The sequence below is a fragment of the Prinia subflava genome, chromosome 1, assembly GCF_021018805.1.
Source record: "Prinia subflava isolate CZ2003 ecotype Zambia chromosome 1, Cam_Psub_1.2, whole genome shotgun sequence".
Taxonomy (NCBI): domain Eukaryota; kingdom Metazoa; phylum Chordata; class Aves; order Passeriformes; family Cisticolidae; genus Prinia; species Prinia subflava.
Window position 1 is genome coordinate 89026575 of NC_086247.1, and position 16562 is coordinate 89043136.

Here is a 16562-nt window from a genome sequence, read left to right on the forward strand (position 1 = left end):
GTTATTCTCCTGTTTGCTTCCATGAGCAAGGAAACTCTTTTTCTATCAGCTTTTGCCACTGATTTCAGTGAGAAAATATTTAGATGGTAAATTCTTTCAGACAGGGATTATTTCTTCATTGCCTGCCACAGTGGGACTTTTGAGTCAGGACTGCAGACATTAGGGACTCAGGCAAATTATGAGGAAGAATGGTAATGGAATAGCATAAATTGTAAATTATTTTTTTACTGAAGATTGTTTAAAGCAGATGTACACAAAGCTGAGTTGAATCTCTCAGCAAAATCCAGATCTCCAATGAACAGAGGAATGAAATGCAGCTGGGATAGAGCTGTCCCTTCTAACCACAGCAGAAGGAATGCATTCAGTCCAATATGTCTTGGGTATATGATCCTCTCAATCCTAGGTCATGACTGGGCTCCTTCCCCCAGCCAGCTCCAGGTTTAGAGAGGGCAGAGTTTCAGAGCATAGCAGACTGCTGGGCAGGAAGGGAGCCTGTAAAACAGCAGTGGCTACAGAATTCTGCCAGAGCTGTTTCAGTTGTTTGCTTTGCCAAGCAGCTGCTGCCAGGGAGTTTGAGTTCATTCCAGAAGCAGCAGTTTCTGCCCCTCTAATTCCCCCAGAAGCAGTGGAGATGCAAGTTCAGCTTTTGTGGTGGAAGAAAACACAGTGCCCATAGGGCTTTTGGCTGCCACTTTTGGGAGCAGCAGCATTTGCTGTTGCCTTGCAAGGGGGCAACTCAAGCTACTCTGTATTTCACTAGCCAAGTTTTAGCTTTTAACAGGCTCAAAGTATTTATTAGTCACTCCATTCTGAACAAACATTTCTCTGGTTACTCTTGAATGAATAATCTTTTTCCAAGGGGGAAGGGTGGATCTTTCCACTGTGGTTACCTGTCCTCTTTCTGTCCTATCTAATCCCTTTGGAGTCTACTGTTGAATCTTGGACTCACCATTTTTCCACCATTCACCAGCTTCATTTGGTGAATGTGATTTAAAGGGACAAATCTAAGTGGTAGTGACAGACATCCTTAGAGAGAGAAGATGACAAGAAATTTATGACTAGATTGGAATTTTTTTATTACAGAAACACATATGAGCTGTAAGAGTAAAAAAGCCACGGATATAAAAATGGAAGGACACCTTATTGGAATAATAATTGCAATAGTCCTGTCATGCACCTAGGGAGGAATTACCCCATGGGAATAACCCATGCATCAGTACAGGTTAAGGATTGATCTACTGGAAAGCAGCTCTACAGAGAAGGACCTGCAGGTCCTGGTGGACAACAAGTTGTCCCTGAGCCAGCAGTGTGTCCCTGTGGCTAAGAAGATCATTGGTGTCCTGGGGTACATTAGGAAGAGCATTGCCAGCAGGTCAACAGAGGTGATCTTCCCACCCAACTCAGCCCCCTACTCAGCCCTAGTGAGGCCACATCTGGAGTACGGTGTCCAGTTCTGGGCTTCTCAGGACAAGAAAGACATGAAACTCCTGAAGTGAAGCCACTGGAGACCTATGAAGATGTTTAGGGGACTGGAGCACTTCTTCTATGAAGAAATTCTGAGAGAGATGGGTCCTGTTTATCTGGGAGAAGAGATGACTCCAGATGGAAATATGGGAAGTTTCACTTCAATATGAGAAAAAGACGCTTTACTTTGAAGGTGAAAGAGCACTGAAACCGACTTCCCAGAGCATCTGTTGAAGCTCTTTCTCTGGAGACATTCAAAACCTCCCTGGACATGATCCTGTGCAATCTGCTCTAGGCAAACCTCCTCCAGCAAGGGGTTTGGACCAGATTTTGTGACACAAGTAGGCTTTTCTTTTTGTACCAATAATGACAATATATGGCTTTGTCACAATTCTCCAGAGGATTGGGAAATCCAGTGGATTATTGCTTAGTGAAAAATCTTTGCAGAAGACAGAGAGGGCTTGAATAGCAGAGTGCTTGAGTGGCTAGACAAATAGTTCTTTTAAGCATCTCAAATGTATTTCTTCATTATGAAGACAGTGATCGCCCATGTTCTTCAAATGTTCCCATGTTTCAGAGTCTCATGGCAGCTTTCTAGTCACCTACAGAGGACTATAATTCTCCCTTCGGTGAAGTAACTGAATACATTATTTCTACATGACACATTCTAGTTACACCATCTTCCTCAATTATTCATGATATGCATCAGAAGAAAAAAGGGGGAAAATTACAATTTGTAGCAGAACAATTGGGAGATTTTGAGAAAAGAAATTCTAATCATAAGGGTCTTGTAACACTAGGAAGACCTACCAGGGAGGTTGTGCTGTCTTTCAAGGGAAGATTTAAACTCTAGATTAGAGAAACACCACTGAAAAATGAGCTTGGTAAAGTTATTTCTGCTGTGGTGCACAGGGATTAGAGAATTTCTTGAGTCTCCTTCTGCCTTGCATTTCTGTGAACCTGGGCTTTTGTTGTTGTTTGCTGTGTGTTTATTGATCTATCACACTATACTCTTTCCCATTTAAACTGCAATTCTGCGTTAAGTGCTGCCTTCAAAGACCTTTTCCTTTTTCAGTAACCTTTTTCCTGAAGAGGACACTCCATCTCTCTTTTATTAAACACATACTATCTGTGTGTTCCAGTCCTCACTTCCTCAGGCTTTTAGAGTTGTTTCCAGCAAATTGTGTTTTCTCATAGGCTCCAGGCATTGAGAGAAAAATTACAGCCTAGAAGCAAAAGTTTGCATAACTAAAAAAAAGTTAATGTCTCCCAATATGCAGTATTCATATGGGGCCTGCAGAAGATGGGCATAAAACCCTGACTGATTTCAGTAGTGCCAGTATTTGCCTAGAGGAGCGCATCATACACATTAGAGATGTTATATGCTATAGAAACTGTTCAAGTACTCCCTTTCATTAAGGATGCTCTGCTTCAGTTATACATCATATCCTATTTTCATGCTAAACCATGTACAGAGCATCTTTACAAGGGCATGTAGTTCTAGTAAAAGAGGGAATAGCTTTAAATACAAAAGAGGGTGGTTTTAGACATGATAGTAGGAAGAAATATGATGCTTTTAGGGTGGTGAAGCACTGGAACAGGTTGCTTAGAGAAGCTGTGTATGCTGCATCCCTGGAAGTGTTTGAGGACAGATTGGATAGAACTTTGAACACCATGGTCTACAGGAAGGTGGCCCTCTCATGGCAGGTCGTTGGAAATAGATGATCTTTAAGGTCCCTTCCAGCCCAAAACATGCTAGGATTGATTCTCCCTTATTGCTCTCTACAACTGCCTGAAAGGAGGTTGTAGCAAGATGTGTGTCAGTCTCTTCTCCCAGGAATATAGCAACAGGAGAAGAAGAAATGGCCTTAAGCTCCACCAGGGAGGTTCAGGTTGGACATCAGGAAAAATTTCTTCACTAAAATGGTGGTAAAGCATTGCAAGAGATTGCCCAGGGAGGTGGTAGGGTCACCATCCCTGGAGATGTTCAAGAAATGTCTGGAGATGGCACTTAGTGATATGGTTTAGTTGGAGTGGTCGTGTTTGATCAAAGGTTGGGCTAAACGATCTTGGAAGTCTCTTCCAACCTAATGATTCTATAATTCCAAAACAAATACTGTAAAAAGCATTATCTTAAGTAAATTGGTACTTCTCACTTTCTTCCTCATGCTGGGCATCTCTAAAAGGCATAAAATTCTGCATAACTTTTAATGTTTTCTCTAAATCTACTACTTTCTATAAAGGTCCTCAGCCTAGACTGCAGGTGATGCCTGTCCTTGCCAGCTGGTGATTGTTGCAAGACCTCTTGCTTGCAGAACACTATGATAAAGGATATAAGAACAGCAGAGCTACCTGTCTCTTGAGTTTAATGAAGTGCATCCCTTACACATTTGAAATCACTACCTGAGATACCTCAGAGACATTCTGATAACCTGGGATCAGTTTCTGGTTTTATTGTAACAATGACAGAGACAGTGTATTAGCACACAATAACTCTGTTGCCTGACTCATTTATCTAAGTATTTATAACTTTATATGTGGATCTATATGTTTATGTATTACAAAAATAGCTTTATATATTTCTTTAAAGCTGGCCTACTTAAAATTAAGATTTTTTTTTTTTTGTGCATGTCTGACTATTTCAAAGGAGGTAGCAGAATGAAGTTATTACCTAGTATCCTTGCATTTAATAGTGATTTTACTGTATGGTGCTCAGCTCTGAAACAGGTATAGATAAAAGCTGTAAGGAATAGAGAAGAAGTCAAATGATTTGGACAACCAAATAACTGTAAGCATGTTCTCTGTTACAGAACAGATAACTGTTCATAACACAGAGCTGTAAGCAATGGATACATCCCTCCCTTCTGAAAAGGAGATTAAAGAAATCCATATAACTTTTATATTTTCGTTATTTTTATTTTAATATTTTAAGCCCTGAGTTCAAGCTGACTTTAAGTAACTTCTAAAGCTATAAGGGGCTAGGCAGAGGGAGGATTTCCAGACACCACTTCATAACTTTAAAAGCTATTTCTATGACAGGGATTGGAGCCTGCAAAAACATGAAATACTGTCATTTTTTCTGGTTTGATAATCAGTGCTTGATTTCTCCTCTCCCTCCTTCTTTTCCAAAGACATTGTAAGTTTTAATACTGGGCATTCTAAGACTACAAATATGACTGTTCAGACAAGATATTTTTGGCCTTTGCTAATTTCCACAATTGCTTTTTCAAAATCAATATTTTTTTAATTGGTCACTTGAGCTTTTTTCAGTGACGTTGAACCTCTGATGCATGTCACTTCAAAAGCATTTTCCAAACATTGTAGGCGTCATGGAGCAATTTTAGCATAAAAAGAAGAGTATAACTAGAGATGGCGGGGGAGCAAATTACATTTTGTATATATAGTATTAAATGCTTCCATTAGTTGCCATAGGGATGGGCAGAAGTTGGTTTGAAATGACAGCTTTTTTGATGCTTGATGTGTTTAAAAGGAAAACACTGGGGGGAGGGGGTTTTATTGTTATTATTATCCTGGGATACTTTTCTAGGGGAGGGGGAAATATTAAAGTCATATTTCTCAAAAAAGATGCTTGGTGTCTACATTAACAGACCAGGCATCACTCTCACCTCTGCAGAGACACTGACCTCTAGAAAACATGTGTCTTTGTAGCTGCAGGGCTGTAATTCCACAGCTCCTCAGAGCTTCTCATTTCCTTTTGTTGTGCAACACAGCAGCTATAACCCCTCCTCCTGAGCAGTGTCTGTAAATCTGCTGCAACAGTAACCCGTCCCACAATTACTGCTGCGCACACTCCAATTACAACAGGACTGGTGTGAGATCTGCTTGTCAGACCAGGCTTTCCAATTTGCTCACTCTAACATCCACTTGGCTCAACTACTGGAAATCAACTGAAAGCAAGCCCTGGATTTATAGTTACGATCTGAACTTCCACGTGATTGTGTCAAAAAGCTCATAGGTGCGAGTCACATATCTCAACGCGTGTTTTAAGTCTGCAGCCATCTGATGTTAAAGCTGTTGCTCATGCCAAGCATGACCAGAAGTAGGACGCCAGCTGTGCAGTTAGCTGGCATTCAGGTCCCTGGAAACTTTATGTGGACTGTATGTGTGCCATACAAGGGACACTTGCTGGCTTTGCTAACTGAAAAAGGTAAATGCTTTAGAAATTACTGCTATTGAATATGCAGATGGGAGTCAATCCAGAGGCTAAATAATACAACTTTGTGTTTCAGAAGGTAGTCCATAAGAGAAGAATCTGCTTCATAAGGATTGAAACTGAGGCGGCAACTGAGCAGTCAACGTAGTGACTATAATCTAAGTTCACTTTCCATTGATTTTCAGTAAGTTTTTAAAGAAGCACCATGATTTTTTTTTTTTTTAAATCTGACTTCTATGCTGTGCCACAAGTAGCTTTTTTCTTCATTCTCTCAAGGGCAATGTATTATTAATATCACTCACCACCCTGTGGAGCACTAAGCAACCACTGAATGTTATTTTGAGAAGACCACTCAGATGGTGAAATGTTATTTTTCAGGGCTGTTGCTTGTAGTCTGCCTGACACACTCTTGTGTCAGTTCATGGGGATACACCTCACCTGATGTGGCTCTAGTATCTCTAATAATCAGTAAAACTTGGGCAACAGAAAAACTGTTCAATTTTTCATTGCAGCAAGGTTGACTGAAAACAAGTGCAACCAACATGAAGCACTGGACTGTCCTTGCCTGTACTGTTTTAGAAATGACCTCTAGTCTGGTGTTCTGTTAAAAGATCTCCTCTTTTGTCAAGCTCAAGAAGCTAGAGAAGAGGATCTGCATTAGCTCTTCTGTAATGCCAAGCAAGTTTGGTATTAGTCCTACAAATTCCTGCTGAAGGTGCAAAGGAGGATTGCTCAAAGGCAAGAAGAAATTCTTTAAAATCACAAACAACACGAAGTTTTAAGTACTCTCCTGAGCCTGCCGTGTATGGTGAAGGAGGAGGAGGATGTGGGCAGAAAGACATGTCTGAAGAGACAGGAGAACTCGTGTAGCCCCCATCATGCTAATGGAACATGTAGCTGTAATACGTATTCCTCTCTTGAGCCATACTTTTGATGTCAGACAGAAGTAACTTGACAGCACTACAGTTACACTATAATTAAGAAAGAAGAATTAGGTTCCTCTGGCTTGTTATCGCTTTCATTGTTCACTTGTCATTTTTGACCTTGCCTAGACCTGCATTATGCAGGATCAAGTTCTTCAAAAAAGCATGAAGAATACAGCAATATGTAGTTGCATATACTTACATCTATAAAATACTCAACTTGTGCACATTAAAAAAATTGCATCCAAACTAAGTTAAAGGTACAGGTAAGCTTTGGAATAACTTTTAATAGTGAGATACAGTAATATTTGTCAGGGAGTTTTCAAGATATCTGGACAATTTTTTCAGTTATATTCACCTGTTTCATTAGAATTGCTGTAAATATTCTCATTGTGAAAGATACAGCTCCTCAGTAGCTCCAGAAGAACATAAGGTAGGAAATATAAGACAGGTGTCTATTTTTTCTGAAGCTCTCATTGTTGATCTGTCTTACCAGGAAGGTTAATCTTCAAAACCATAGACCAAACCATAAGAGAAAACGATGCAGTCTTGGAGGGTAACACAGTATAAAAACAGGAAAGGAGGTTAGGAGTGCCCTGCATAAGAAGGACACAGACCTGTTGGAGCAAGTCCAGAGAATGCCACAGAGATGCTGAGAGGGCTGGAACACCTATACTATGAAGACAGGCTGAGACAGCTGGGGTTGTTCAGCCTGGACAAGAGAAGGCTCCAAGGAGACCTCTGAACATTCCACTACCTAAAGGAGGCCAGCAGGAGAGATGAAGAGGGACTTTTTACAAGGGCATGTAGTGATAGGACAGGGGGAAATGGCTTTTAACTTAAAGAGGGGAGGTTTAGATTAGATATTAGGAAAAAAATCTTTACTGTGAGGGTGATGATGCACTGGATGTGGATGACCTATCTCTGGAAATGTTCAAAGGCAGGCTGGATGCAACTCTGAGCAACCTAACTTATTGGAAGGTGCCCTGCCCATGGCAGGGGGCTTGGAACTAAATGATCTTTAAGGTCCCTTCCAACAAAACCATTCTAAGATTTTACGGTAAATTATTCAAAGACTGGCATTGATATGTAATATTTATCTATGTTTGCACAGTGCCTGATGAATATTAAATCAAATTGTGTTATTTGAGAACTACACCTTGTAGATTCATTAATATTTCATAGTTATATCTTTGCCTTACATAAAGGCAGTTGGCAAAAAGTTATTTGATTTTGTTCTATCCAGAATATAAGTGTCAAATTTTTATTGAATGTAATCATGTTACTGTATTTATGTCCAGGTGCTCAGTGACTTTGGAATTGTTTATCACATTTAAACCACTAACCAACTAAAACCAGGCTTATGAACAATCTGCTTTTGGTGCAATTTCTCAAATGCCATCAGGAGACTGTAAGCATGCATTTGTTTCTAGTTTCCCAGTGTTAATTTTCCCTTTCTTCCAAGGAAGGTTAAGACTGAGATAGTACTTGTATTAGTGCAAAATAAAGGCATTTCCTCTTACATATTTGGCCACCTACACCGTCTTGTGCAGGGGGATAGCTCAAGCTTTGGTGACTGCTCAGTCCCAGAAGGATGGATGATTTTACTGTCTTTTTTTCCAGTAGCCAATTTAGATCCTTTTAAAGTTCCTTTGCCAGAACTCCTTGGAAAGTGAGCAGGAAGTCAAAAGCAATGCTTTCACCTCCTTAACTGCTGAATGCTGGTGGGGCAGTAAAGGCAGGCTTACTTAAATCATCTATTTATTTACTTGTTTCCTCCACTTTCCTTGCCACAGATAGCTCTGTGTTTCACTGCTTTCACCAAGCCACCTGTGCGAGAGAACTACAGAAAGTTCCTTTTCTTCCATTTCTATGTAGTTTGTTATAGGAAAAAATAATCCAGTCATGTAATTGAGGAAAATGATGAAGGTCTATTAAAGCAGAAGAATTTCTGCCTGTATAAGGACTAGAGGATGAGGCTTTAACATACATGCTCTCCTAAATTCTCTCTTCTCTGTTTATCATATAATTATGACTTCAGCTTCTCCTCCCTCAAATGAAGGCGTATCAAACTGCCATACATCATCTTAGAATAGACTTTTACTATGCAGGATAGCTAACCTTTGTTCTCAATGACAGCACTTTAAACATTTTCTCAACTTGCAACTTCTTGAACTTCTTGTTCATGACGCATGATGGTGGAACTGCCTCCTTTCAAGCTCATCTCTTCTGCATTGGAATCCATGCAGTTCTTGCTTTGGACCTAAATAACAAGAATGCGACCCTGATGTGATGAAAGCACTGCCCAAACCTTCCACTGATCTCAAGAGTCAGAGGTACCTTTACATTCTCTTCAATGTTTCTGGATATTGATAATTTTTATGGCAGAAGCATTAAAAGTAAATACTGGAAGTACCTTCTTCTGGACATCTTTCTTTAAATTCCTATGTGGTTTCAGCCTAAGAATCCCAAAATGGAGTTGTACAAAATTCAGTGAAACTTTTGAAAGCATCAATGTTAATCTCCATCCCTGTAAAGAATCTGTAAACCTCATTTGAATATTTTTGTCTTTTGCTGTTTGTTATGTGCATAATATCTGTCTTGCATTACAAATAAGAAATAGAGAACATATTTGTGTCCTAATTTTGGTAGCAATCCTCTCTTTTTAACATAACTAAGTACAAGACTAATAATTATACTTTTAAAAAAAGCCCATTCTTTACAGCTTAGGGGCTTAAACTTTTATATTCTTCTTTTATTCTGAATGTTTCCCTCAGGAAACAACTCTGTAATAATCACCTTGCCTACACTTCTTCAGTCACACATTACATTCTCTCTCCCACTTTCTTTCAGGTTAATATTAGTGTTTGTCAGCAGCGGACTCTTTTTTCAAGGCTCTGAGTCATTACAGTAACAGTTATGTTCTCAAATTGAGAGTTCAGAGTAGGAAAAACCTCAGCCCAATGCCTACATGTATCTGACTGTTAGAGGACCAGAAGGCTACTCACCCCTTTCTCACTCTTTTTAAATGCCAAGTGTTCAATTACATTCCTCTGGAGATCTGGGAGAATTTTTTGTTGGCTTTCTTTTTTTAATTTGGGAAAAAGTCAAATGTGATGTAGTAGGTTATTAAAGCTCATGATGAGGAATTTTGGCTTCAGATTTTTCCTAAGTGTGACAGGCTTTTTCCAAGTATTTCTTTAGCAGAGTTTGATTGGTTGGTATTATGGTCTAGCTCACAAAGCATTCAGTCTCTGTCTAGTCCTATATATAGATACCTGTGTATGTTACAAAATCACTTAACCCATTATCCTAAACAAGGATCTATGCTGATAAGAGGTCCAGTCAATAGCAGAGGTTTTGCATATTTGGCTTCAGGCCTTATCAGAGCACAGGACAGAGAGCTAGAGAGTACAGTTTCTGGTTCTGGCTACTGCTACCCTTCTCCTGTCCTGTCCCCTGAGATGCTCTGTTGTTCTTTGGAAACCAAGTCAGAGTACACATCTCAATGGACTGTGCTTTAGCACAAGAGCTGTGCAGAACTTTCCCACTGAGCCTCAGGGATATGTGAAGCCTGATCTGGGGATCATGCTTACAACAGATCTGTTTCACCTGCACATTTCTCTAGGCATGTTGGCTTTTCAACTGAACTGGAGGTACTACATTTCTTTTTCTGAGGGTTGAGCTCTTCCTGGACTGTGGGTCAAACCTGAGCCCACACTATCATCCTAGAGATTTCCTAATCAGGCAGGCAAGGATTTCCCTCATGGTGATGAATGCTACAGAAGCATATAAATATATAGGCGCTGTTACCTTTCTTGTTGCTAAGTGCTCCCTAGCCAGAAAGAGCTCTTAGCAGTTGTCAGAAATGCTGCACTATAATCTAAAATAAGCTGTAAATCCCTGAGATGGATGAAAGTATCAAGATGGATGATCTTGCAATGGTCAGTAGAGAGGCTGCTGGTGATTTCAATGACTTTGCTTGCCAGTCATGGTTGAAGATGACAACGCATATTGAAAGCAAAGAGGATCAGGAGGATACATCAAAGGGTAAAGGATAGGTGCTACTAAACATTCTCCAGCTTACAAGCTTGTAGTTTTTTCAGTTTCCTTCTCACTGAGATATTGTGTTCTGAGGAAAAACTAAAAGTATTCCATATTGCTTGCAAACAGGCAGATATAATCCTTGGAGTGAGTGATGTTTCTGTCTTCCATTTTCCTTCTGAATCCCTGTGCTGCCAGCCTTTCTTCTTTTTCCTGGTTTTATGTTAAAGAAAGCCAGCTGGGCTAAACAGACAACTGCCCCCTGTTCCATAAGATAATACATCCAATTATTATCAGAGGCCAGCTTGGAGGAACAGCTATATAGCTATACAGCTATTGTTCAGTAGCAACCATGGCAAATACAAACCCTCCAAATTCAAAGATGGAGGTGCTAGCAACTCTCCAAAATGCAAAGGAAGCAGCTTGCAGTGTTCTTGCTGATTGCTTTTGCTTAATTTGTGTTTAGGAATGAAAATATTTGTCACATCTCTTAAAACAGGAACACAGTTTGGTAAACCAGATCTACCACTAAGGTGGCACAGTGAGACACCTACTCAATCCAACTATATTTAGTGGAGTGCCAGTGTAGGAACAGCCATACCAGATTCTACTTGGAGTTCATGTAGCTTCTCCTTATCTTTGATGCTGTCTGGGTGCTCTGGAAAAGAATATAAGAAATCTTAGGAATGGGAAACCATGTAGTAATCTCTTCAAGGGGATTCTTACTTTCTAATCTGCTCCAAAGAAAACCCCTGTACTCTGATGGTTTATTCATCTTCTTCAGTTTCTTCTTAAAAACAAACAAAAAAATTCCTATGCCACACGATATAGAGTTTTTTGATACTGAAAAGACAACCCAATCTTTGAGAACCCACAGTTTTGAGCACCAGTAATGTTTGGTGGCAATGGATTTCAGAAGGCATCTATTTCTGACCTTTTGAGCAAAATATCTGCAAAAATGGGAAGACTAGGTCTGACTGCTTATTGACTCTTCTCTTGAGCAGCACTCCTGAGTTTAAATTTATCAAAGGATCATTTTATCACTGCCTTCTTCGATTTCTTACTCACTTCCAAAAAGGCTTTGGGGAACTTCTCAGAGACCTGCTAGAAAAAGCAGGGTCCTTTATCCTCTTGTGAGGGATGCCCATGCGACTTAATAGAATGGCCCTTCTTAGCCCCTAGTGTGTGGCTTGTTCAGGATTCCAAACTATCTGCAGCTTCAGTAATGCTAAACTAGATCAACTGGAAGCCACAAAGAAATAACTGCTATATTTCAGTTTATTAGCTATTCAAGCTCACTTTTAAACATTTAAAAGGCAAATTATAATTAAAAAGATCTCAGTAAAAACATATTCTGCTTCCACAGTCTATGGATATGCATGTTTAAGCTATCATGCCATGACACTGTGCTCTTTGATTTATATTTTTACTGATGCTTTGACTGAGTAGTTTGTTGCCATGTACTGCTAAATGAAGGAAAAATCAAAAACTGCATCAGACAACCACTCTGTATTTCATTCTAGAAAATAGCTGGCAATTATAATTACTCACCATGTTTCTGGCTCAGAATAAAAGTGGCATTGCACAAAAAAACCACACTGAACATTCATCGTGATTAGAAAATGCTCCATACCTTGGAGTGCAGTAGAGACATAAGAATAATTTTAAATGCAAATTAAATTGTGGGGGTAGCAAAGAGAACAGATAAAAGACAGTAAAACAAAGCCTTTCACTTTCCTCAAATTAGCAGGCTAATGTAGTATAAAAAAAAGCAGTTCTACTCAGATCTGTGCTAAGAGCTTTCATTTCATCATAATATAAAACAGCAGATCCGTCACCTTTCTCTGTTCAGTACTCTTGATTTCGAGGTTGAAGTGAAAATTAGAAGCTGTTCTTTCTGGCTCACAGACTGGGTTGCATTTGCTTAGTCTTATTCCATGACAGTAGGATTGGAAGAGGTCAGTAACACTGGTAAGTACTTCTGCATCTGATTTTATTTATTTATTTTTTAAATCTTTCCGTGCTTTGGCTTTTTGTTAATGTGCATTTCCTAAAAAAAGCTACAATTGTGCATTTTGTAAAAGGCTGTGTCTTAAGCAGAAATGCAACGATTCCTGGAGAATGTTTATATCAGCTGTTAGAGCTCCTTCAAGAATGAATTGATTACTTGAAGTAGGAATTCTGTAATAGGAAAGGTTTCTCAATATTCTATATATTTCATAGCATCACTAGAACATTTTGTGTGTTGCTTTTTCTGTCTGCCTTGTCCAGCAAGCAGTACCAGATAAGAAATCAATCTCTTCTCAAGATGTTACTTGCATTATATTCACAGCAAAACAATCTCATTACCCTTATGGTAAATGATGAAATAACCAGGTATTTTATTTAGCAAAAGCAACCTATTAGATAAAACACACTGTTACGTTCAAATTTAACCATTATGAAATATTAAACATATCTCAGAATATGAGATGCAACAAGGAAGATCCCAGTGTAAAGCAAATTCTTAAGGAAACTTGATATAGATTTTTTTTTCCTTGGGAAAGTTTTTATCAAATCAAAACCAGGGGCTTAATTTTTTAGTACGAAGGGCGAGGGGGAGTGGGGGAGATGAACATAGTGTCACCTCCTGTTGCTAAGTAACAACATCTCCTGGCCATTTTTAACTGATAAAGGAAGTCCAGTTGACGTTATGCATTATTCATCAGAGTTCCAATCAAACAATCAAAATTGTTTGCTTACACTGGGGACATTTAGTAAGATCAAAGAAACCCTCCTTGAAACTACTGGAGCTTACACCACTGCCAGACAGCCCTTGATACTCTGCAGTAAGTATCATTTCTGGTTTGGGAGTGCTACAGTAAAGTGAATTGCTGTGGAACGTAAAAGTTTTCTCATCAGGACTGACTTCTGAATTTTAAAAGAACTGCATGTTGATTGATGAGAACTGAATCAAAGGAAAAAGATAAAGCTTTGGAAACCTAGTTTCCTGATTTTTCACAGCAAAATTGAAGGAATTACTTGGAGCACAAGTCAGACTCCCTGCTCCAAACCTTTTTCTTAGGTTTGCATGGAAAAGGACTAGAGGTATTTTTGTCTGTCTGTCATAAAATACTCATTGTTTGTAGCTGTTTGCATGCTTATGATTATATGTTGTGGTGAACAGTGGTGTGGGTGAGAGAATGGGGTTGCGTGTTTTCTGTAAATCTTGTTTTTTCTATGTGAGTTTTTAAGAGTATAATAAAATGCAGAAGGTAGTAATGAAGCTAGAGAAGGGTCACAATCTATTTCCAGGAACTCTACCCAGGCATAGGCAAACCTAATTCAGTGTACATCTCGGAGACTTGTAATCTAAGATCTCGGCAGATCTGAGATTCAAAAGGATGCCAGAAATATGAACCTTAGCTACAAAACAGTGCTGGGGTATCCTACCATTTCTTAATGATTGCTCCTACCACATATTTTAAAACTGATGGTGGAATGTTCTGTTGGTACTTCTAGTCAGCAAGAGGAGAGAGAGAAGGCGAGGTTGGCTACTGGTCCATTAGGTGGAGTGAAATATCCAGAATATTGTCTTCCTTTCTAGTGCAGTCTTTTGGTATAAGTGGCAAGAATGCAATTTTTAATGTAGTCTGCTATAGTAGTGCCTACTCGGAGGCACTGGCTGTGAATCTGGCTAAAGGAGGTCCCTGTCCTGAGCCTTTCTGATTTTCTTTTTACGAGCAAATGTAACAGGCAGATGAATCCAAGTATGTGTCTTAAGCAAGGCTGTGACTAGAATACAGGTGATTGTACTAGGAAGATACTAGGAATCTTGCTAATACTGCAGTAGCACTTTTCTTTTGTGTCTTTAGACAAGGGTCTGAATCAAACTTTCTAAAATAGAAAAGGATGCTTATGAAGTTCTATGAATAGTGACTTGAAAATACTTTGACCCTAATATGCCAGATGAAGTACTTCGGTGACTGCCTACACAGTTCTTTCCACAAAGAAACCCACAAGCTTTTTTCTCTGACATCTCTGTAATCTTCTCTAGGAATCTGACTGATCGTTCATACCGGAGTATTGTACACAAACACAAACTACCTTCAAAATGGACTACTTTTTGGACGTCGAGTCTGCTCACAGACTGTTTTACAGTCAAGGAGCCCAAGGTAAGAAACTCTGGCACTGACTCAGAGAATTACTAGTTTAACTGTACAGTTAAAATGTACAGGGCCAGATAGGGGCCAGTGACTGATATAAGTATTGAGAGGGTACAGGGTAAGGCTTTCAAAATGCATGGGCTTTAAAAGGGACTACAAGAAGAGTAATGATGGGGTTGATCTACCCTGTCAGAGAATAAGGAAGAGCTGTGAGAGCTGTTGGGTGCACTGCAGGAGCAAAAAGAGCTGCCAGAATCCAAGTTCTGGTGTTGCAGAACCCAAATGGACAAGACAGAGGAGACAGCAATGGCCAGCAGCTTGCTGAGTAAGCCTGTGGTGTCCTTTCCCTTTCTCCTTTTGCTTCTCAGTGCTATCAGGATTATAAGGTGATGTTATTCAGGAAAAACTGGTTTGGGAAAGCCCTGAGGCAGTCCCCCACACAGTTTGCAAACAGCAGCTCTCACTGGTCTGCACTGTCCCCTGTGAAATGCTGGCCCCCACAGAGCAGCAGCAGGGTGAGAGGGGAAGGGTAACCAAGATCCACTGCTTTAATGTAGATGAGACTTGTTCACGACATAGATGATATTTTTGGTAAAGTCAGTCCACATTTTTCTCACCAGCTCTATATTTGGTGAAAACTTGCAATTTCAGAGACAAGGGTGTTTTTCTGTTTCCTTAAACTTTAAACACCATATTGAATTTAAGAAAATTGTAAGAGCCAAGTAGTTCTATCAGCCATTTTCATTTCTACATACTTCCGGTGTTTTGAAAATGGGATCCATTTTTCTTCCACTGTTAATTTCACTGGTTCCTAATCAAATGCAAAGTTTGGACAACAGTTTGACCTTCCCTCTGGAGGCCATTCTCCCAGACCAAGATGTAATCTACCCACGGGAAGCCACCATCCCAGGATACATGGGGAGCAGTACCACCTCTGACCTTTGGCTCGGCTGAGGTGCTGCTGCCTAACACATGATGTTGCTTAGCTGCTGCCTCAGTTGTTCTGATATATTTTCATCTGTACCAGTTGCAGAAAGCTTTTTTTGTCACAACACAGCTTCCTGCATTGAACAAGAGAAGCAAATACTAAGCACCACAAAATCAGAGAAAAAAACAGCTGAGGGCAATGACTGATTTTGATGGGGTTTTTCTCCATCTCTAAAATGCAACAAACACCTGGGCATTGCTACAGAAGTAATACTGAAATATGTTCTTCAACCCTCTTTGAGCAGAGAGGTTGGACTAGATGACCTCCTGTGATCCCTTCCAATCATAACCATTCTGTGATATCTCTATGGGAACAAACCATTTCTATTCCATAGAAACTAAAATTCAGGAATATACATCTCACTGCTTTACAAATTATAGCAAATTATCAACAGCATCCCAATGCCCTGTGCACTGCAACATACAGAGGCAACTGTGGAAGAAAGAATATGTGTTCATGCAATGCAAGTCTATTACAGTCGTGCACAAGGTGACTAGTAAGGGTTGTGCAGGTCACCCTCACTGTAACTATTTCCCAGCAGGCAATGGAAAAACATTATCTTACCCATAGTTGGAGAAATTATATTGTTAACACATATAGAAATGATTGTACCAATCAGTTATTAAATCCAAAACAAGGAAAAAAATCCATTATGCAGAACTGTATCCCTTGATACAAATGTCATCAGCAGGGGGCTGATCTCTAGGTCTGTCACATGGACTTCTAGCCCTTGGCCAAAACATATAGGAACTAGCACTGAGACTTGGAGATTTTTTGTTCCCCTACTTGTGAATGTTTTATGAAAGTCACCAATTACATTCTTC

The 16562-nt window shown here is 39.6% G+C and overlaps 1 protein-coding gene and 1 long non-coding RNA gene across 2 annotated transcripts in view; one reads left to right on the plus strand and one right to left on the minus strand.

Annotated features, from left to right (window-relative positions):
* Positions 1 to 16562, minus strand: part of LOC134553219 (uncharacterized) — a 44626-nt gene that overhangs the window by 16891 nt on the left and 11173 nt on the right. The window lies entirely within an intron of this gene.
* Positions 14699 to 16562, plus strand: part of PHACTR1 (phosphatase and actin regulator 1) — a 306506-nt gene continuing 304642 nt past the window's right edge. The window contains exon 1 of the mRNA XM_063402625.1: positions 14699 to 14759. Within this exon, the coding sequence (XP_063258695.1) occupies positions 14699 to 14759 (61 nt within the window). The remainder of the gene's footprint in view (positions 14760 to 16562) is intronic.